At 40.2% G+C, this 24159-nt stretch overlaps 1 protein-coding gene across 2 annotated transcripts in view; it reads left to right on the top strand.

Moving 5' to 3' along the window:
- Positions 1-3141: 3141 nt before the first annotated feature.
- GABRB3 (gamma-aminobutyric acid type A receptor subunit beta3) overlaps positions 3142-24159 on the top strand; it is a 228996-nt gene continuing 207978 nt past the window's right edge. The window contains exons 1-3 of one of the 2 annotated variants that reach the window (XM_023652042.2): positions 3142-3459; positions 4324-4415; positions 4646-4713. In XM_023652042.2, the coding sequence (XP_023507810.1) occupies positions 3380-3459; positions 4324-4415; positions 4646-4713 (240 nt within the window). In that variant the 5' untranslated portion in view covers positions 3142-3379. Of the gene's footprint in view, positions 3460-3907; positions 4196-4323; positions 4416-4645; positions 4714-24159 lie in introns of those variants that run through there. The other variant, XM_001493048.6, reaches the window with a different exon arrangement.

Below are 24159 nucleotides of genomic sequence, written 5' to 3'. Positions count from 1 at the left end.
GTCAAAGATTTAATTACTTGATTAATTGATTAATGTGCATGATCTCACGTTTTCCTATTTTCTTCTATAAGTTGTAGGTCATTATTGTAACTATACATTTTTATGCTCAAATTTTCCCAGAGTTTGGCAATGCAAACATATTCAAGCTGGATTTTATATCTCTTTGACATGTCTCCTTCATTCTTTGAACACTTCCTTGTTCTCTGACACAAGATGTTCCAGCCTCACCGTATAGTTTCCTAGCCGATCTGGTGAATCACCTATTATTCCAAGAAGCTGTCACTCCTTTTAGCAGAAAATGATACATAGAAGTCAGGGTACAGAGGATGCTGATTGCTATTGGTTTGTCACTGTTTCCAGGCCTTCTTGCTGGATAGAACTAAAGAATACATGTACATATTTGTATATATATGGTAAATAAATATACATATATGTGTGTACATATTTGAATTTATATATTTTAAAAATTGTTAGTTCACATTAATACACTCAATTCTAATCTCACACTACAGGAAATGTTTCTCCCTTTTTCATATTTGTAACTTTCATTTCCAATGGAGAGAAACATGACTTCCATTACCCTTTATATACTCATTTGACCAATGCCTTACTATGTAACCAATCTCCTGTTGCTGCCACCACCTCTATTCCCTGTATACATTCTCCTCTTCCTATTCAGGTTCTGAGTTCTCATTTTGGGCCATCCCAGCATGTGGATGTCCTCCTCATTCTTCTTGGGCTCTGAGTTTCCATGACAGGTCACCTTAGCACATGGATGCCCACATCATATTCTCACCGTGCAAATGCCCATCTGTGGGATGGCATTTTTCTCAGAAAATTTGATACTATTTAAAAAGACAAGTTGGTTCTCTATAAGTAAGAGGTAACCATGACTGAACAAAGCACAGCCCCGTGAAAGGCATTTGGGTCTGCCAAATCGCGCAAACATGGGCTGTGTAAAGTGATCATGTGATGTTCTTCGCCTATCTCCTTCCTCTCCTTCTTCCTATCTTAATGACCTTCAAACATTATCCTAGCCTGTTTAAGACCACTCTACTATGAATAAAATGAAATTTGTCTCCTTGTTCTTCTGACATGAAAATTTAGCCATTGTGGGACTCCTAGAGCCTTTTTCTCTTTCAGTAGAAAATAAGTGCAAGTAAGAACTGAATCAATAATTTCCTGCTGATATGGCTAATACTTTAGCATCATGTAGTAAAGGTATGGAAATATCCTTGGTTTCAGAGTCCTGGCCAGAGAGTTGAAAGGATGGGGTGCTTGGGGTTCAGTGCTCATCCAACTCTCTGAGATGCCTGTCTGTGTGTGAGGGAACTGAGGCAGGAGGCTGGATGAGGGGCGGCATATCCAGCCTTTGTTGCTCTGGTAGGTGCAAGTTAGGCAGTGACTCTGATGAGCCTTATAGCTCCATGTCTCTTGATTACACCTGTGCATACTTACCATGATGGTTCTCTTTGATTTAGCCTTCATATGTAAAAAGACTGCATTTTAGGTGACACTTTTAATGATTTGCCAACGGATTGATGACTTAGCTTGAGTTGCCCAGAAAAAATATCCTGAGGTAAAATTTAAATACTACCGTTTTACTGTGGTGTGTAATACCAGTGAAAACAGGAGTGAAGGAAAAGGGGATTGAGGCATGAAATGGAAGGGAACAGATAGGATCATCTAGTGCATCTCAGAACCGTAGGGGGGCAATAAAGGGGGTATCATTTATCTACTGGCTCTCATCTTCCATTTGCCAAAGGTCCACCTGTGGATGGCTAACTCTCCCTCAATATCAAATTGTACATATGTGGGTACTGAGCAGGTCTTGTGGCATCTTGGACCTCACTGTCAACCGAGAAGCCTGAAGGTGGGAGGTGAGAGACAAGCAATGTGGACATGAGGTGAGGCTGTGGGCTTGCTCCTATGTATAGCTGATCAGAGCTCTTGTGGTAATGTGTGCTGAGGCAGGAACTGGGATGAAAAATAAGGCCAAGAACCTCGGAGACTGTTGAAAGCAAGATCTGAGGTGGTACACGGTTGGATAATAATAACATTTATAATGTGGTTTTGCAAGTTTTAGAACACATAAAGTAGTAGAAAGGAGGATAATTCTTGCTATGTTGTTGGCTTTACTCAAATGCATTATTGTCGTTGTTTACTTTCTATAGCCATGATCCCCAGCAGGGTATTTCTCTAAGAGAGCTACATGCAGATAGGAGAAACAGACTGAAACATGAATGTGGAGGGGAAGACATGATAATACAAGATCTCGTTTTCCTGATAATTCCATTGCTCATCAGTGAGGCACAGAATACAAAGTAGTTGTGAATAGACTTTCCCAGAAAATAATTAGGGAGCTATGTTTGTCTCTTAACCTATCTTAATATCAACTTTTCTGGTTCTGAGGTCACATTTTCTGTTAAAAAAACAAAACTGTTGATTTTTAAAAAGGAAAGATATTTAAAAATTAATGCACAGCAACATTCCATCTTGCGAATAAGGGTCTAGATTTAGATATTTACCTATATAAAGTCTTAACAATAGAAAAGAAAATCTTAAGCTTTACAGGAAAAAAATAAGTCAAAACAGAGAAGCAGATATTTATTATTAACCATTCATTAAGTCCTGGAATGGCCCAAAGAAGTCTATTGAGCACAAAAGTGAACTTGATTTGTAGGTTTTGTTAGTTGATCACAAGCAGGATTGTGTAGTCATCTTTCTCAATATCAGGAGTGTGAGGTACCCAGAAACTTTACTGAGGATCATTCACTAAAGAAAAGTATACACCTATGGCCATAGGCAAGCAGACACCCCTGAGGTACACAGTGGTGACACACAGGGCAGGGTAGACTGTAAGGGTCATCGGTCTGTTTGTTGGCCAACGTGCCAGCAATCTTCCAAAGATAACCAAAGGATGGGGCTTATCACAGGGAAAAGGAGGTTCCATGCCTTACTTTAAGGACCACGGACAGCTCCAGCATGCTCCAGAAAAGGCACGTATTTTCCCCATCCTAGAAATGACAGTCCACGGTTTCTTGTCTGATTCGAACTCCAGTTTATTGATAATAAAGGGAGCATATTCAGTCCTCTCTTTATCATTCATTATAAATGTATTTATGTGGGCAGAGAGGGCCCAGTGCTCACGTGGAATGTTCAGGGGTGAGGGTGAGAGGACTAGTTTAAGGAACCAATTTTTAAAAACGGTCTTATATTGCATAAATAATTCATCGGGCCGCCGTGCAAGGGGCTGGACGATGGGTCAGGAGGGAAAGCCCGTGGGTGGAGGCAGGGGCGGGGATCCCCGTGTAGCTGTTTGAATGCTCCATGGGTGTGGGGGAGAGCGGATCCCACCCAGCTTAGGAGGAGCAGCGCCATGTGCTTCGGGCTCCCAGTGCTCCTGCTGCCCATCTGGCTCTCCTGGACCCTAGGAACCCGAGGCTCTGAGCCCCGCAGGTGAGGTAGGGGCTTCCCCGGGGCCCCGCAGCCTCCTTCCGGACGCTGCAGGGCTCAGTCCCGCGGGCAGAAGCACTGAACTGTACCCACTGGCTCTCGGCCTGCGCCGCAGCTGGGTGGGGGTCGTAGTGAGGGGTCGGGCCCGGGGAGGGGACGGGGCGAAGTGGATCGCGTTTCCCTCGCCGCCGCTGCCCCTGTCGCTGTAGCCGCCAGTCCCCTCTCTCGCTGGTCGCAGGGAGCCCAGACGAGCTGGCTTCGCAGCCGACCCCTGGCTCGGCCCGGCGCCGCGCAGCCGCGGCTCCTGCCTGGCGTCCCCGGCCAGGGTTCAGATTCCGCTCCGCAACCGCTGGGGCGGGAGGGAGCGCCGAAGGCTGGGGCCACCGGCCGCGGCAAACGAGGGGGAGGGCAGGGTGCGCGGCGCAGCCGGCTCCGCCTTCGGCTAGCCCTGCCTCCTGCCGCTCCTCCGCTCCCGCGCCGGCTGCTCCTCCTCTCCCCGCGCCCGCTCCTCCCCCTCCTCTCCTCCCCCTCCCCCTCCTCCCTCCTCCGCTCCGGGCCAGCGCGGCGGCGGCGGCGGCGGCAGCAGCAGGAGCAGCCCCGGCTGCGGGTCGCGACGGCGGCGGGGCGCCCCCTCCCCCGTGCCGGGGCGCGGCGGAGGGATGTGGGGCTTTGCGGGAGGAAGGCTTTTCGGCATCTTCTCGGCCCCAGTGCTGGTGGCGGTGGTGTGCTGCGCCCAGAGGTAGGGTCGCGGTGGGTTGACGGGAGGCTGGCCGGGCGGCGGGCAGAGCGCGCGGGTGTGCGCGCCGGGCGCTGGGGAGTGAGCCGCCGCCTGACCCTGTTCTCTGTACTCCTCGCCCCCTCCCCCAGCGTGAACGATCCTGGAAACATGTCCTTTGTGAAGGAGACGGTGGACAAGCTGTTGAAAGGCTACGACATTCGCCTAAGACCCGACTTCGGGGGTAAGAGGGGTGTGCGCGGCCGCTGCGGGAAGCGCGACCCATCTCTTTCGCGGCCTGGGTGGAGGAGGGAGGCGGGGGCCGCTTCCGCCGAGCTGCGGCGATGTGAGTGTGTGCGTGGGGGGTGGGGGTGAGGGGCACTTCGCCTGTGCCTCTTCCTCGGAGCCCCATCCTCAGAGCCATCCGCACCCCGTGCCCAGCCTCACTATCACTGTGTCGTGCGCTTCCCGCAGGTCCTCCGGTCTGCGTGGGGATGAACATCGACATCGCCAGCATAGACATGGTTTCCGAAGTCAACATGGTGAGTGCCTGCCCTCCCCAGCGCTGTCGCTGAGCCCCTGCCCCGCTGTCTGGGCCCACAGGCAGCCACCGTACTGGGCCAGAGGCCTTCTCTGCCCGGGCGGAGCTTCCCCGTTCGCGGAGGGAGCCGTGCTCCTGGGCGTCGGGCCGGTGCTGTTTCCGCTCCCTCCACCCGCCTGGCGTGCGCGGGGGGCGTCGTTGGCGTCGGAGCCATGCGGAAGGCGCAGCTTTCTTGCGGAAGGAAGGGGTCCTGGGCTGGCCTAGCGCTTGGCTCTCGTGCTCGCAGCTCTTCCAGTGGTCTGTCACCTGGTCCAGAGGCTTCCCAAGTGCTATGTCGCCTCCTTAGCAACAGGCGCTGGATACGGGGGAAAAGAGGCGAGGTGTGGGGGTGGCTCATGTTCTGGGTAAGAGGTACTTAAGGTTTCCTTTGTTGTCTTTTGGCAAGAGATGCTGTCAGCTGGAGAGAACGAAGGGCAGTGGTCTGTGTATTCCACGGTGTCTCGGATCAGTTTCCTTGGTCTCAGCGGCTTTTCTAGGGACAGGCTCCTGGGCAGTGAAACCCGGAACCCAGCTCCGCCAGTCGCTGTCGGAGGTGCTGACAGGGCCCGGGTGACTCTGAGAACTGAAAGGCCTGTGCAGCAGGCGGCTTCTCGGAAGGGGCCGCCCCACCTGGAGAGTCTAAGGCTAGTGAGCTGATTGTCGTTAAGAGCTGTGTTAATGCTGACGGGATTCAATATTCTGACCGGTGGAAAGCAGAGGGCCGAATCCCGAGGTGTGAAGTGGGTGTCACGGGCTTTTGCTCAGGACACTTTAGGACAACTGTGGATAAGGAGAAAAATGACCCCTTTCATTTGTTAATTAAGCTGAAATACCATGGGTTTGGAAACAGGTTTAATTTTATGTTGAATGATACTTTAGAAATTGTAGGAATGAGCATTTGAAAACAGTAATTTTTGGAAGAAAGCCGTAGTTTCCTTCTAACGGATGACGTTGAGAACATAATGAGGCATGGTTTAAGAGAGACTCCGTAGGTTTCTCAAGTCTGGTGGACATCGGAGTCACGTGGGCAAACTCGCTTTACATGTAGACCCCCAGTTTCCCTTCTCCAGAAGATTCTGATCCAGCTGGTGTGAACTGGAATCCTGGGGTCTCTGCATTTAAAACCAGTGCTTCATATTGTTTTGAAGCATGTATTTTGCGGGCAGTATTTTGAGAAACATTACAACAAGTTATAAAAATACAGACATTTACAAATAAACTGAGATTATTATTTTAAATAGACTGTTTAGCAAGATATATTTAAAAATATATAGTACTGTGGATTTTGTAGGAAGAAATGATTGACCACACAAAACTATTTTCATCAATTTTTCCCTCTTAACCTAAAGATCTTAAAATTATCATGTGTGATTTCAAAAAAAATAATGTACCTTTCTATCAGTGCATATCACTTAGGACATTTATATACAGGGCATTGTAATAATAAAAGTGTTAGCAAGAAATACAGAAAGAATATGACTTTACATACATTACATTAAAAATTAACATTATGCATATTTTATTTTTTTGTAATTTTGTAAAATTAATTCTATCCAAAAGGTATGTTTTATGATCTTATGGGAAAAAGCTAGTATATTTAAGATCTACTGTCAGTAATCTGTGACTTTATCAATTGGGAACTTCACATTCTCTAGCGGAGACAATTTTGTACAGAAGTTAATTGAATATTTGGTGGATTATTACGAAAAAAATTATTATATTGAATGTCAAATGAAAGAGAAAATTTATTGATGTTGCTCTTTGAGAACTCTGTACAATAGCAAAACAACCAGGAGAATAAGGACAATGGGTTGTTGCAGACCGTTGCATATTTTCATTGAGATAATTTTTAAACTTAGTCATCTGATTGTTTTGGCATCATGCTGATACCTGGTACCTTTAAAAACTTCATCAATAGTTGCCTAATTCATGCACTATAAATTGGATGTCCCAATTCTCTCTGGACCCAGTAATAGACAAATTGAAGATACAAGCCATTATGTTGAATAATCTTTAAGTGCAATCCCAAAGCTAATAATTATGCATAACATAGCCATAGTATTCTTGTATGCTTTTCTTTACATTCTTGTGATGGTAATTTTTGTGTTCTCTAAACAAATTTATTATAAACAAAAATTGGGGATTGATAGGATTGGAGATTGAAGGCCATTGACAGATGAGACTGACTGGCATTTGAAATATCTTCCACAAGTGAAGTGATTGATATCATACACTAGGAAAATCTAATTTCCTTTAAGAAATTTGCTCATGATCTTGATATTTGACTTTTATTAAAGGGCCATCTAATATAGCAATGGTTACGTATCATTTTGGAGGTCATATTTTATAGAGAAAGAACAGAGAATATGTGAGCATAAGATTAGAGCCACCACTCAATTATGTTGCTTACAAACAATTTTTGCACTTCCTTAATCACCTTACTAGTCACACAAAGCTAAGTGTTCTTAGGTCATGAAACTGAATAAGAAATGGTCTAGCATTAAGGGTGTTGTAGCTATTAGAGGAGATATATCAAATGGCTGTAACAGAAAGTAGGATATGTAAGTCCCAGTAGAGGAACAAAAGAGAGAGATGGAAGGAAGGAGGGAGGGAAGGAGGAGGGGAGAGAGAGAGATAGCCAGGGAGAGAAGGAGAGAGATTGAGATTACTTCTGACATGGAAAGCTTCATCAAAGAAATTTTATTTAAGTTGGGTGAGCAGGGGGCATAGAATTGTGACTGGCATAGATGGAAGAGGATGTTCTTGGTTAGGAAAAAAAATGGCAAAGATGTGGTTGGATAGATGAGCAGGGTGGGAGATTGTGAAGTGGCTATTCAAAAGATGAAATTGGAAAAGTAGGACATACCCCTGTTCACCTAGGCCCTTCTCTGCGGTGTCAAGGATTTCAGACGCTAATTTTCAAGAAATAAAGAGCGTGCAAAAGTTTTTAAGCAGATGTTATACATGATTTGAGATGCGGTTTAAGATGAATATTTTGGCCAAAATGTAAATCTAGGTAGAGGAGTGAGGATGCTGAAGTAGGAGATCGAAATTTACAAGAAGATTAAGGATAGATGATCATGGAAGATCGATCGTTCCTTAAAATTTTATTCTCAGGTTTTCATAGATATATTTTTGAAAACATATATTTAGTGAAATAAATAAATGTTCACTAATGTTGGAAATAAATATATGTAAAATGTGTATCTCATGGTGGGACAGATGTGTGCTTGTTTGTGAGCTTTTTGGAGATGACCATAAAGAATAATAGACATTGCACAATAATAATGCTCTCTTTAAACAGTTGCGAAGCACAGTCTTTGTCTACTGGTAGTTCGTGTAGATGATGCCTCCAAAGAATGCTGGTGACTTCAAATAAGCAAATATAACAGATACATTATGCATATACATGTATATATCATCTTCACATTTTCGTGTTTTTTAGAAACAATCTAAGAATGGATTTGAGTATTTTAATATTTAACATGATTTTGCTATAAATTGTTTCATGGATATTGGAGATGTTCTACATTTCTGTTTTTCCTTATCTTCAATTTTTCTTTTCATGCACTGTTTTTTTAACTACCTGACTTGATAGCAGTCAAACAAAGACTGTTTTGCTTTATATAACTTACCTTGTTTCTCTTAGCTCTTATTTTAAAATTTCAGATACTCCTTTAAATTATGTGTGGTTAAATAATTATTGAGACAGCATATTTCTTTAAGTGAGTTGTGTATGTGAAAGAACACTGTCTACTGAAAATGTCTATATGCCTTTTTTATAATTCTCGTGCTTAACATTGATCCTGTGTATAATAAACGTTTTGAGTAGATAGATGGAAAGATGAATAAATGGAGGAAAATTATTGAAAATATAGGAAACACTAAAAATATAAAACGATTAGAAAATTTTAATTTAAAGCAGTATTTTTATTGATAGAGAATGAAGTAATTCTATAACTCACTCAAAAATAAATATTTTAAAGTAATCATATGAGTTCTTTTTTTATCCGAATTATTAGAATAAGCCGTTGTTTGGTTTGTCAATTCAGAGCAGAAACTACACTTACTTAATTTTTACTTAATTATAAAGTATTGAGGATATAAAACTAGATTCAAACTCTAGTAATATTAATACTAATTTCTATGATTTAACTTGCACTTTATTACTTTACACTTAATTTGTCCATTAAAATTAAATCAATTCTAATGTAAATGTAACTACAGGATTACTTTTTTCTGATTTCATGCATATAAATCATAAATTATATCATAAATTATCTTTTTTAAAGTTACAACTTCCTTTTAGGTAACATGTAAAGTGTATTCTTAGTTATTATGAGATGTATATGCATGTATTATGCTAGTTCTATGGTATTCCATTCTCATTTTTTGCGTTTTCTTCTTGTGAAATTCACTTTGTTTTTCTGATGTCTGCGTGTAAGATAAGTACGGTACGAAGGAACATCGTTTCAGCAGATCTTGCGCAGCATCTATGGAGCTGCATTCCTGTAAAATGGATAGTCTACTCATGTGTAAAAAACCGTGCACACACACACACACAAACATTTGCATCGTCAGTTTGTCTCGCCTTTTCAGAAGGGTGGGAAAGAGGAGAAGGTGTTCTTTGCTAGAGTGAAATCTGGAGAATTCAGCTTTCAGGCATTTTTTTGATCAAACTTATGGTAATGAACCCCCCTCCCCACGTTTCAGAGTCTAGAGGGTGCTTTGCCAGCTGGTGAATGCTGAATGAGCCCAGTGTCCAGCACCTTGGTAGGTCCTCAGGCCAAGGAGCTGAACTCAGGAGGAGGAGTGGTGCTGAAAAGAGCCTAATAGGATGAGGAATTTCGGGTTCTATTTCCAAGTCTATGGGACCATCTAGCCTTAGGCAAGTCACTTAACACACAGTAATCAGTTGTGGACTTCCCAGATGTCTGTGGCATGCCCAGAGAATTGATTCAGAACTGATAGCACAAAGGGTTTAAGCTCTACAGAGACACCCACACAGTCACAGCCACACAAAGACAGGCTGCAAAGCAGTCCTTTCCTGATTTCTTCTAGAGAGGCAGGGGCCACATTCAGAATTTGCATATGAATTGTCATTAGCATTTTAAAGTTGGAAATGTGCTAATGATCTTATTACAAAGTAAGCTCTGGGATGACTCAGCAGAAAGGAAAAAATGTTTTTCTGACCCAGTTGGGGTTGAAAACCTGCTAACGTGGAAGGCACTCCAGGAGTAAGGTCCACAGAGTGTGTTAGCATTGGTTCCAGGTTGCTGCATTTTGGAAGTAAGGCTGTTTATGGAGGACATTACTTTTCACTGGCGTATGTTTCGTGCATAAGTTATGATTATACATCAATGCCGGGGCACTGGTAAGAAAGCATATAATGAACTTCAGAGATGGATGAGAATAATACCTTCCCTAATGTGCTCTTTATGAAGGGAGGTTTGTATTTAATATTAGAAGGAATGGTATGGAGAGGGCAAAGAGAATGCTTTTTGTCATTGCCCTCAGGGAGGTTGTAAAGCTTATGTTGCTACATCTCTTAAAAGGGGCATCTTATGTGCATTGTCCTGTTGTGAAGACCTCTTGATTGAGCCTGAGTACAGCTTGGGGATCCTGTGATATTTTGCACATAGAAGTAAATCTTTGGTTTGTATTGATGATGCAAATCTGCTTATTTCCATATGAAAAAGTCTGAATTTTACAGGTAAAGCAATATGGATTGAACACTTGCTTTTGCACAGTCTGGTATCTGTGATAGCTCTTCTTTTCTTCCCTTAGTAGCAGAACCCTTCTTTCTTGTATTGCTTTTGTATCTTATGATACATGTTGTCATTGCATTTTGAAGCCTACTGAACATTTGATATAAATAAGCAATGCTTATTGACCATTTGGAATCTTTCACATTACTTTGTGATACATACTGAAGTGTAACTTAGGGAGATGAATAACTAACAGTGTGCTATTTTGCAGTTTATGAAATGCTTCAGGTATTTTGTCATATTTGATCATCAAGCCTGATGATCAAGGGCCAGCCCTGTGGCTGAATGGTTAAAGTTCCGGTCACTCTGCTTCTGCTGCCCAGGTTCGTGGATTCAGATCCCAGTGCAGACTTACTCCACTCGTGAGCCATACTGTGGAAGCATCACACATACAAAAAATGGAGGAAGACTGGTACAGATGTTAGCTCAGGGCTAATCTTCCTCAAGCAAAAAGATAAAAGAGGAGGGTTGTCAATGGATGTTAGCTCAGGGTGAATCTTCCTCACCACAAAACCCCGTGATGCTCAGCCTTGTGAAGTATAGGTGTTATCCTCATCTCCATTTTTCAGATGAGAAAACAGCGTCAGGAATAGCACTGACTTACTACATGGCAAAGCTGGGACTTCGTCCTGTTTTCTTTGTTCGTTTTACTTCATTATGCTGCATAGTAGCAAAAAATGCTCTGTTAGGGGCTCACAGGATTCTACCTTCATCCAGGACCTTCATTGCTGTCTATAGTAGATTCTCCCATTCTACTTTTCCATGAAATCTTAGTCTTTCCTTATAATACTTATCACAGTGTAAAATATGATTAGGGTGTGCTTAAAGTCTTTCTCCTCTGTTTCTCTCCCCATCAGACTATATAAGATCCATGAGGCAGAGCTGTGTCTATGAGTGGTGATGCCTGACCCTTGATAGGTACCTAGTAGATATCTATTGAAAGGAAATACATAAATGAAGAATAAATGAGTGAGTAAATATATAAGTATATGAGTAAATGGATATGTAGCTATCTATTGAAATATTTTTATAACTCAGAATTTGGGCTAATGACCAAGAAGAATTTTTTACAGGCTAAATGTGATGTATACAGTTTTTACTTTAGGGAATTTAATTTGATCAGAATTTGTGTAATTGTACGCAATATGATACCATCAGCCATCAAGTATTCTGCAACTGCTACCCCTCACTGGGGAGCTCTTCTGATTTCAAAGCAGAAAGGAGAGCAAATGAGTGCAAAGCTCAGCCTGTGTAAGGGTTAGTGCAGATATTCTAAACACCAATCACTGGTGCTTTTACACTCAAAGTTTGTTTGTTTGTTTTTATAAGGAAGATTCTCCCTGAGCTCTTTTTTTGCTTGAGTAAGATTAGCCTTGAGCTAGCTTCTGTGCCAGTCTTCCTCTGTTATATATATAGGATACCTCCACAGCATGGCTGATGAGTGGGGTAGGTCCGCGCCAGGGATCAAACCCATGAACCTGGGCCACTGAACTGGAGTGCCCGAAACTTTACCCAGTCAGTCATGGAGCCGGCTCCTACACTCAAAGTTTTGTGTTAACTTGCAAGGTGTATGTGGGTTAAACTTTTCTATATGATAAGGAGGTTCTGATTGCTGTTCTTATACAGGGATTCACTGGGATCTGCCTTCCCTTTCCCATTGGCTGCTCAGTAGGGCAGTGGAACCGTAGTGGTTCTCATTGATTTGCTAGCTTTCCAGCACAGTTTACTTCTGGGCCATCCATGCCAGGCATTAAGAAGTTTCTCTAGCTGCGATGTCTGGGAAACTAGGAGTAAATAGGTTTCATCTCTTGGTGACTTGCTCAGTACCATCAATTCAAGACAGAGTGCTAGCTTGCTATCTCTTTGGTTGAGGTTGTTGAGTTCCCTTATTCCTTGGTTACCAGCAGACCGCATCAAGAAATATAAGCTGTTGTAAGCATTTACTCCTATATCCCTCTTTGCATTTTTACATCGAACTTAAGCATTACACAGAAGCATAAATATAATTAACAAAAACTTTATTATGCATGGAACTAAAATTTCAGATGAATAAGAATAAAATTAAGATATGGAATGTCATAGCACTTTAAATGCCCTAATTTGTGTTTCTCTGTTCAGTCTGAAAGAGGATATGGATTCTATTGATTACATCATCATATTTTACTCCAGTTATATAAAGAAAGAATTCCTTTTATGTAAAGTGTTTGCTAAATCTGCATGCTATGATTCATGACATGAAATACTTCTTTGTTTTATTTTGAATTGACTTTAAAGGATACTAATCTACCAAAGCTATATAACCCTGATTGTGTTTGATACATATGTATATAATATTTGTTACTTAGTTCAACATCACATCACTGCTCTTTTATAATTTAATTTTTTGGATAAGACTTTACAATTGGTAACTTTAATGAGAAGAAGGAACAAGTTTTCTGGCTCACCCATCATTCCATGTTCTGTGTGTGTATGTGCGCACATGCACGTGTCAATCTATTAAACCAAAAATTATTTAAAAAAATAATTTGGGTAATTTATTGTAATATCATTGATTTTTTCCAATCATTCTGACTCTAAATATCTATCTGAGAGATGAGTCCCTACATCAGCTTGAAAGTAGACTAGAATGGTCACCAAACACAATGCCTGTAATGTAGAATATGCTTGGTAAATATTTGTTAAATGCATTTGTGTAGCAAATGACCCTTGTGATAAAACTGTACCTTTGATTTATTTTATTGTAAAGATTCCCTTATTTGGTGTTTGTCCAGCACATAAAATTAACCACGGGTTTACACATGAGGATTCCTGTGAACTTGTCACAGAAAAAACAAATGAATTATGAAAAACAGTGCCATTCCTATGGTCTAGACCAGTGGTCCCAAAACTATAGACCAAGAACCCTTGTGTGAGGTTGAAGTTACTGCAGGGGTCAACACAGCTAAGTGCCCTCCAAGCAAAATTTCTCATATTGGTGTATTCTTTGCCTTTCCAAAGCAGCTTACATATTAGAGAAAGGTTGGGAGTAACTGAGTGCATGAGGAGCAGGATCGATTGTGCTATATTTCTTTTTATGCTGTTAAACATTCTGTGGATAACTCATTGTATGAGGGGATATTTGATTGTGCCATTGAATGAGTTTTCATTTCTGAATCTTTCCTTTGTTTTGGCCCTGAAAACCAAAATTCCCTGTGAGAATGTAATTTCTTGTGTATGGGCTAAAACAGGGGTAGCTTAAGAGAATATTGTTCTGTAGAATGTACATGTATGCCCCATAATGAAAGTGTTTCTGCTCAAGTAATATTGGAAATCATGTTAAAGATATAAAATAGGTTTCTTTGCTGCAGGAATTGTCAGGCCCTTTAATATGTTAATAATTTTGTAAATCTTATGAGAGAGGTGAAGAATTCAATATTTAAAAAATATGATTGACTGGGGAGTTTTTTAAAAAGTATGTAGACTTGGGAATAGAGGACCTTATTAACACTTATTCATGAAGTTTTCTGTGAAACACAGTTTAGGAAGTGTGGGACTAATCCATTGAACCAGAAGATCTTCAATATGGCCTGTCCCTGAGAGTGATGAGAACTGGGAAGATTACTGCATTACTAAAGACTCTTTTGGTGACCCTGTCCACAGCATAGAAGGCACAATTTTGACCAAAAAAAAAAAAATCTACCAGTTCATATGGGGATGGGCAATATTTTCTGGAAATGATGATTAAGCATTTGTTATAATTAGAATGATAAAAAACACAAAGATTTTTTTCTATAGAAGTAGTCTCTGTCACGCTGAGGGGAGGTCTGTGTGTTTTAAGCCTCCTTGTTTTCTTGTAAGTATTACAAAAGTAAATTATGGAGAGGTAGAGATATGTATGTTGAAGAGCAGGGGTTATAAAGGGCTCTTGGGCCAACTACAGTAGATTAATTTTGAGAACAAAATATGATGAGGCTGTTGGGCTTGACCAGTGGTTTCTACATGGTGGTCTTGGAAGCCTGGAGATTCCTTCTTGGGGCAGTAGCAGGGGAAGCAGGAGGCACTCTGATACTACATCCCTCCAGGGAGGGTTTACCTCTGTTTTTGAATATATTACATTGCATACACAGATATTTATTATAATCTGCAATGTATTTTATGTATAATGAGATTATATATTATGCTATGTATAATATATAATTTATATTTTATATTTATATGTAAAAATAAGATTCTCTTTGGATGAAAGATTCTAGTGATAAACATATTTAACATCCTCTGGAGTGAGTCATCTCTAAAATTCCACTCATGACCAATTATCATTCTATGAAGAGTTTATACATGTTCATAAATAGTCAGTGACAATGGCCCAGAGGGCAGATGCATTTTTCTGGACGGTTCCGTAAACCACAGTGGTGTCATAAGAGGGCAATATTGCAAAAGAACCACTGCGGAGGCCTCACTGGGGATCTACGTTTGGCTCAGGGATTGTAGAAGGCTGGTAATAATGGGTGAGTAAATTGAAGTAGATCCAGAATTGTAAAGAGATTCAAAAGTGTTAATTGATTGTAAGGGTAATGGCTTTTGTTTGCTTGTTTGTTTGTTTTTGGCATTTAGAAGCACAGAAAGCTGGTTTAAAAAAGGAAGTTTCTTGTTTTGGAAATATATATATGTGTATATATATCTATGTATCCTTTTCTCTCATCCATGCTTTATTTAGCATTACACCGCATTGCTTCAGAGCTTATCTTTATTTTGTGATTGAAAATCTACTCTCCAAGCTTGAGATTTTACTTTTTATTGTAAACTGTTTGGAACTTTAATTATCTGGGTAATTTCCTCAATACTCCAAGCTGTTTTCCTGTAGAGACTATAGGGGGTCTAAATTGAAAGATTGCCCTCTGTGTGGAAAGAGCTGGTTCCTCAGAACACTTAGATGCTAGCGAAGGGTTTGTGCGAACTTTAGCAAGTCCTTTAGACTCAGTGGTCCTCAATTTGATCATCTTTTTAACCAATGTGTTAAAATGGACTCTCCAAGTTGTCTTCCAATTCTGATTTCTATTTCTGAGAGCCTGTGAGCAGATAGAAACAAAAGGTGCCCTTCTGTTTGCCTTACACAGACCACTACTTCTTGTCATGACTTCTAGTCTTGTTTAAAATGAATTTCTTATACATAAAGTTTGAGCAAGTAAACCTGTGTGGATACAGGTATGAAGATTTGGGCTTGCCTGTACTAGAGATTGCAAAATGATATATGTAAAATTGTTCAATTTTATCCTGGAAGAGGAAAAAATGTGGATGTGCAACATCTAAAATAATTAGGAAACTACTTATTTGGGATTATATAGATGAAAATGTATAGTGTGACTAAAACTTGGGTGTAACAATGACCAAAAAAAAATATTAATGTTTTCAAAGTGTTTAGCTCATATTTTTCCGCTGTAGATGAATTCCTCCTAATAATGGATTGTAGTATGTGGTTAGGGGAAATTGTAGCACAGTCTAAAGAGGGTAAGTAGTGATTTCCTAATTTAGCACTTTGAAATAATTTGGTAGCCCTGCATACATGTTCCTCAAAGTTTCTTTGTTTTTCTCTCTCTCTCCCAGAAGCAAAAGAAGTATCGCAGCTTCTAGCAAAGTTGAGACATTAAAAAGGGGAGACACTTTGTTCTAAGTGTAACTGAGTTCGCGCACCTAGAGTCGAGCCAACTCTGAGCATCACTGGGTGGGCACAGACCCTGGGCCTTGGCTGGTTTATTGAGATTAAGGAGAAAAGGTAAAAAAAGGGGTTGATGCCCTTCGTTGTCTCTCAGCTGCCTACTTGAGTGACATTTATCTCCCCTTATGAGATAAGAAAGGAGGGTCTTACCTGCCAGTTTTTCTCTCCATGTATCTCTCTGGCACTTGGAATACAAAATTTGGATAAGCATCAGTTTGGCTCAGTAATTTTTCTCCTTTTTATCTTATCTCTCAGTTTCTAAAACAATTAGGGAAAATCCTCTTTTCTTCTCCAACATTCTTCAAAGGAAGGCAGAATGAAATTTGTTAAATAAAGGCGGACAGGAAAGCAAGCATCTATTAATTGACATCCAATTTCCTGCTATGCCAACCTTTGCCCAAGACTGTGCTTGATTATGCAATAATGTTGAAACAGAAAAGGGGAGTCCGCTCATGCTACAGTATTACCAGAAACTGCCGGTTAACCAGAGGAAGGACTCACGAATCAGTCTCACATATCACTGAACTATTTTCTGTCTATTACCAGATAAGTGTGAGTGTTTCTAGATCACACTTACATGGAGATTTTTTGTATGACCACCTACATTATAATGGAAATCATGAAAAAAACAACAATCATAACAAAACTCTGAAATATAAAAGAAAACATGGTAGAAATCTATTATGCTGACATAAAGCCTGTTGAGATGGTAGAGAAGAGGAGTATAAGGCACTGATTTTGTGAATATGTTTGAGAAACTGTTTTTGATGCTTCAGAGTGAAGTCCTGTACCTACTTCACACTTATTCTAACTGGTTTGCCCAGAATAGGCTGTGTGTATAGATTTTTAAAGTTCCAGCCTTATCAAAGTATCTTGCATTTGTAGATCAATAGTGGAACTAGTTGGAAAGAGAGAAAGCAATGAACTTTTCTTTTTAAAGATTTTATTTGTTTCTTTTTTCTCCCCAAAGCCACCCAGTACATAGTTGTATATTCTTTTCTCTTTTTGAGGAAGATTAGCCCTGACCTAACTGCTGCCAATCCTCCTCCTTTTTGTGAGGAAGACTGGCCCTGAGCTAACATCCATCCCCATCTTCCTCTACTTTATATGTAGAATGACTACCACAGCATGGCGTGCCAAGCGATGCCATGTCCGCACCCGGGATGTGAACCAGCAAATCCCGGGCTGCCGAGAAGCGGAACGTGCACACTTAACCGCTGCGCTACTGGGCTGGCCCCATAGTTGTACATTCTTAGTTGTGGGTTCTTCTAGTTGTGGCATGTGGGATGCCGCCTCAGCATAGCTTGATGAGCGGTGCCGTGTCCGCACCCAGGATCCCAGCTGGCGAAACACTGGGTCACTACAGCGGAGCTCTCGAACTTAACCACTCGGCCACAGGACCAGCCCCCTAACTTTTCTTTTTTTAATTCTCAAAATAACTAATATCACTTAATAATTACTCTTTTATTGTCTTCATCACTTGACTTTTTGTTTCTTCTGCTCTGTGTTAATCAGCATATTCTTCTTCTGTCTCCTTCATTCTAAATACTTCAGATTTAGGAGCTGTCTTAAATAGTATTTAACTGTTCTCATAACCAAATGAAGTGTCCAGCATCCTAAATCCAAATGATGCTAGTTGGGGGTTTTCCACATTTCTCCAATTTAACATACTTGTTCAAACTTTGCCTATATCATTTCAGATTTGAAACACTGGCAAGCCCTCAGGGCCACATAATGTTATTACAGAAACTCATGAAGAGAAGGGGCCTGACTTGAGCCCAGGAGCGAGTCAGTCAACAAATGTGTGAAGAATGAAGAGTTATCATCTTGGGGCATACATCAGTGGGCCAGTTACAGCAATGATAGGAATGAAGAAAGGGGAGAAGATGACAGACAGTTGGGCCTCAGAAGCTGAGCGATGTGCAGTTGGCTGGTACTGATGGTGTTCTGAAAAGCAATTTGGGAGGAGAATGAATAGGACCAGAAGGCCTGGGAAAGTCTTAAGGGAGCTATAGCGGCCATTAAAATAGCAAAAAATGATAAAACTGGTACAAGAAATAGGATTTTTGATTGTTTAAATATTGAGATACTGAGATATTTTGCCATGTTTAATTTAAAAAGTAGATATATATCACTTTGTAGCAATGAATTAAATTATTTACTTCTGCTCTTCTTATATTTATCCTTGATAAAAGTGGAGCTGCTGAGGGTGTCTGACTCCTTGAAATGGACCCCATCATCCTCCAGTGACAGCCACCTCAGGTACATAGTCTCTAAGAGGATTGACAGCCTGCAAAGAACCTGTACTGAAATCCTCAGGTGTTTTCAGAGCTGCAAAACTTAGCGGATGCTTTGATACATGTTCTTTCTAGGTGTGATGGGAGGGCGGCAAGGAGGCAGGAGAATGGTTAAGTGAAAAGGAAGCCGGAAATTCTCTCTTATCCAGCTGTAAACTCTGTAAAAGATCAGCACACTTGTGGATTTATATATATCTCACATGCCATGCGAGTGTACTTTAAATTTCCATGTTCTTTAACATTGTGTCAGGCGCAGGAACTTTTTCCCTGTGAGTAATGTTCTGTGCATTCATATTGTGAAAAGAAGACCCTTATGGCTGGAGATGACACAATGACTGTTGGCTGGAAACTTTGGCCTTCCTTATGCCTTTACTGCTTTCACAAAATAGTGTCTATTGTTTTCCAAAATGAAAAAAAATGTATTTGGGGGCTGGCCCAGTGGCACAGCAGTTAAGTTTCCCTGCTCTGCTTTGGTGGCCCGGGGTTCGCCGGTTTGGAGCCTGGGTGCAGACCTACCCACCGCTTATCAAGCCATGCTGTGGCAGGCATCCCACATATAAAGTAGAGGAAGATGGGAACAGATATTGGCTCAGGGCCGGTCTTCCTCAGCAAAAAGAGGAGGATTGGTGGTGGATGTTAGCTCAGGGCTAATCTTTCTCGGAAAAAATAAAAGTATTTTCCTGCTAAGAAAGTTTAGAATATGTACAAAAATACATTTGGATGTATTTCTTTTGTTTTTTTTATGCACATATGTTATGTGTGTACTATTTTTTACACAATGTATACATAATTTACTATCCTGCTTTTCCATGTAACTTTATCTTATAGACACTTCCATGCTATTGAACATATTTGATAAATTTTTTTTATTGAGTTAATGATAGGTTACAATCTTGTGAAGTTTCAGTTGTACATTAATATTTGTCAGTCATGTTTTAGATGCACCACTTCACCCTTTGTGCCCACCCCCCACCCCACCTTTCCCCTGGTAGCCACTAATCTGTTCTCTTTGTCCACATTTTTAAATTCCTCATATGAGTGGAATCATACAGAGGTTATCCTTCTCTAACTGGCTTATTTCACTTAACATAATTCCCTCAAGGTCCATCCATGTTATTGCAAATGGAATGATTTTGTTCTGTTTTACAGCTGAGTATTATTCCATTGTATATATATACCACATCTTCTTTATCCATTCATCCCTTGATGGGCACTTAGGTTGCTTCCACATCTTGGCTATTGTAAATAATGCTGCAATGAACATTGGGGTGCATAGGACTTTTGGAATTGCTGACTTCAAGCTCTTTGGATGGATACCCAGTAGTGGAATACCTGGGTCGTATGGTAGTTCTATTTTTACTTTTTTGAGGAATCTCCATACTGTTTTCCATAGTGGCTGCACCAGTTTGCATTCCCACCAGCAGTGTATGAGAGTTCCTTTTTCTCCACAACCTCTCCAACATTTGTTACTATTAGTTTTAGATATTTTTGTCATTCTAATGGGTGTAAGGTGATATCTTAGTGTAGTTTTGATTTGCATTTCCCTGATGATCAGCAATGATGAACATCTTTTCATGTGCCTATTGGCCATCTGTATATCTTCTTTGGAGAAATGTCTGCTCATGTCTCCAGCCCATTTTTTGATCAGGTTGTTTGATTTTTTGTTGTTGAGTTGTGAGAGTTCTTTATATATTATGGATATTAAGCTTTTGTCAGATATATGACTTGCAAATATTTTTTCCCTGTTAGTGGGTTGTTTTTTTTGTTTCAATCCTGTTTTCATTTGCCTTGAAGAAGCTCTTTAGTTGATGAAGTCCCATTTGTTTATTCTTTCTACAGTTTCCCTTCTCTGAGAAGACATGGTGTCTGAAAAGATCCTTTTAATACTGATGTCAAAAAGTGTACTGCCTACGTTTTCTTCTAGAAGCCTTATGGTTTCAGGTCTCACCTTTAGGTCTTTGACCCATTTTGAGTTTATTTTGGTGAATGGTGAAAAATAATGGTCAATTTTCATTCTTTCACATATGGCTTTCCAGTTTTCCCAGCACTATTTGTTGAAAAGACTTTCTTTTCTCCATTGTATGCCCTCAGCTCCTTTGTCAAAGATAAGCTGTCCATAGATGTGTGGTTTTATTTCTGGGCTTTCAGTTCTGTTCCACTGATGTGTACACCTGTTTTTGTACCAGTACCATGCTGTTTTGATTACTGTAGCCTTGTAGTGTGTTTTGAAGTCAGGGATTGTGATGCCTCCCATTTTGTTCTTTTTTCTCAGGATTGCTTTAGCGATTTGGGGTCTTTCGTTGCCCCATGTGAATTTTAGGATTCTTTATTCTAATTCTGTAAAGAATGTCATTGGGATTCTGATTGGGGTAGCGTTGAATCTGTAGATTGCTTTAGGTAGCACGGACATTTTAATTATGTTTATTCTTCCAATCCATGTACATGGAATGTCTTTCCATCTCCTTATGTCGTCATCCAATTCTCTCAGAAAGGCCTTGTAATTTTCATTATATAGGTCCTTCACTTCATTAGTTAAATTTACCCCGAGGTATTTTATTCTTTTTGTTGTGATTGTGAATGGTATTGTGTTCTTGAGTTCTTTTTCTGTTAGCTCGTTATTAGAATGTAGAAATGCTACTGATTTATGCAAATTGATTTTATACCGTGCAACTTTGCTGTAGTTGTTGATTACTTCTAAGAGTTTTCCAATGGATTCTTTGGGGTTTTTTTATATATAAGATCATGTTGTCTGCAAACAGCGAGAGTTTCACTTCTTCCCTCCCAGTTTGGATTCCTTTTCTTCCTTTTTCTTGCCTGATTGCTCTGGCCAGGACCTCCAGTACTATGTTAAATAAGAGTCGTGATAGAGGGCATCCTTTTCTCGTTCCTGTTTTCAGGGGGATGGCACTCAGTTTTTGCCCATTGAGTATGATGTTGGCTGTGGGTTTGTCATATATGGCCTTTACTATGTTGAGGTAGTTCCCTTCTATGCCTATTTTGTTCAGAGTTTTTATCATAAATGGCTGTTGGATCTTGTCAAATGCTTTCTCTGCATCTATTGAGATGATCATGTGGTTTTTATTCCTCAGTTTGTTGATGTGGTGTATCACGTTGATTGATTTGCGGATGTTGAACCATCCCTGTGTCCCTGGTATGAATCCCACCTGATCATGATGTATGATCCTTTTGATGAATTATTGAATTCTGGTTGCCAAAATTTTGTTGAGAATTTTTGCATCTATGTTCATCAGTGATATTGGCCTGCACTCTTTTTTCATGGTGTCTTTGTCAGGCTTTGGTATCAGCATGATGTTGGCCTCATAGAATGTGTTAGGAAGTGTTCCATCCTACCTAATTTTTTGGAATAGCTTGAAAAGGATAGGTATTAAATCCTCTCTGAAAGTTTGGTAGAATTCCCCAGAAAAGCCATCTGGTCCTGGGGTTTTATTCTTTGGGATGTTTTTGATTGCTGTTTCAATCTCTTTCCTTGTGATTGGTCTGTTCAAATTGTCTGCTTCTTCTTGAGTGAACTTTGGGAGATTGTAGGAGTCCAAGAATTTATCCATTTCCTTCAGGTTATCTATTTTGTTGGCACATAGTTTTTCATAGTATTCTCTTATAATCCATTGTATTTCTGCAGTCTGTTGTTATTTCTCCTCTTTCATTTCTGATTTTGTTTATTTGAGCTTTCTCCCTATTTTTCTTTGTAAGTCTGGCTAGGGGTTTGTCAATTTTATTTATCTTCTCAAAGAACCAGTTCTTTGTTTCATTGATCCTTTCTACTGCCTTTTTCGTTTCAATAGCATTTATTTCTGCTCTGATTTTTATTATTTCTCTCCTTCTGCTGACTTTGGGCTTTATTTGTTCTTCTTTCTCTAGGTCAGTTAGGTGTAGTTTAAGATTGCTTATTTGGGATTTTTCTTGTTTGTTAAGATGTGCCTGTATTGCAATGAATTTTCCTCTTAATACAGCTTTGCTGTATCCCATGTGACTTGGTATGGCATGTTATCATTTTCATTTGTTTCCAGGTATTTTTTGATTTCTTCTTTAATTTCTTCAGTGATCCATTGCTTGTTCAGTAGTGTGTTGTTTAGTCTCCACAACCTTGTGCCTTTCTCAGCTTTTTTCTTGTAATTAATTTCTAGCCTTATAGCATTATGATCGCAGAAGATGCTTGTTATTATTTCAATTATTTAAAATTTGTAGAGGCTTGCCTTGTTTCCCAACATATGGTCTATCCTTGAGAATGTTCCAAGTGCACTTGAGAAGAATGTGTATTCAGCTCTTTTAGGGTGAAGTGATCTATATATGTCTATTAAGTCCAATTGTTTTAGTTTTTTGTTCAGCTCCACTATTTCCTTGTTGATTTTCTGTCTGGATGATCTGTCCATTGATGTGAGTGGGGTGTTGAGGTCCCCTACTATTATTGTGTTGTTTTTAACATCTTCCTTTAGGTCTGTTAATAGGTGCTTTATGAACTTTGGTGCTCCTATTTTGGGTGCATAGATATTTATAAGCATTATTTCTTCTTGCAGAAGTGTCCCTTTGATCATTATATATTGTCCCTCTGTGTCTCTCTTTACCTGCCTTATTTTGAAATCTGTTTTGTCTCATATAAGAATTGCAGCACCTGCTTTCTTTTGCTTGCTATTAGCTTGAAGTATTGTCCTCCACCCCTTCACTCTGAGCCTGTGTTTGTCCTTGGGGCTGAGGTGTGTTTCCTGGAGGCAACAAATTGTTGGATCTTGTTCTTTAATCCATTTTGCCACTCTGTGTCTTTTTATTGGAGAGTTCAATCCATTTACATTGAGGGTGATTATTGATGCATGTGGACTTAATGCTGTCAATCTGTCGCTTGTTATCTGGTTTTCCGGCATTACCTTTGTTTCTCATCCTGTGTGCTTTAGCCTACCCATTGACTACTGCAATTTCTTATGCTGGGTTTCTTAGATTTTTCCTTATTTATGTTTTGTGGCTCTGTTCTGTTTTTTAGTTTAGTGGCTACCCTGAAGTTTGTGTTTAGAATGCCATGTATAATATAGTCTATTCTCTGGTGGTCTCTTACTTACTTGGCCTAGACTGATTTAGTCCCTTTGCTCTTCCCCTTATAAATTATTATTTTCATTTCTTATTCCAACTCATGTTATGAGTTTGTAGTTAGAGTGATAAGATCATCTTTGCTTTGGTAGTTTCCTTACCTTTATCCTAATTCCCTAGTTGAATATTTGCTATCCTATTCTGGTTCTATCTATCTGTCTCCCTACTCTGTGATTTGTGACCCCTTTCTCCCTTTTTTCTTTTTTCAGGTATGAGAGCCTTCTTGAGGATTTCTTGTAGTGGAGGACTTTTGGTTACAAATTCCCTTAACTTTTGTTTGTCTGGAAAAGATTTAATTTATCCCTCATATCTGAAGGATATTCTTGCTGGATAGAGTATTCTTGGCTGAAGATTTTTATCTTTTAAAGTTTCGAATATGTCACTCCATTTTCTCCTAGCTTGTAAGGTTTCTGTAGAGAAGTCCACTGAAAGTCTGATAGGAGTTCCTCATTTTCACTTAGTTTACCTATTTCCAAGTCCTCAAGACTTAATTCTGTGTTTTTATTGTTTTCCTTCTGGTCTGGAGCTTTCATAAATTTCTGGAAGGTAGA

Source organism: Equus caballus, chromosome 1 (assembly GCF_041296265.1).
Source record: "Equus caballus isolate H_3958 breed thoroughbred chromosome 1, TB-T2T, whole genome shotgun sequence".
Lineage (NCBI taxonomy): Eukaryota > Metazoa > Chordata > Mammalia > Perissodactyla > Equidae > Equus > Equus caballus.
The sequence above is the reverse complement of the archived record's forward strand: the minus strand, read 5'-3'. Positions and strand labels throughout refer to the sequence as shown.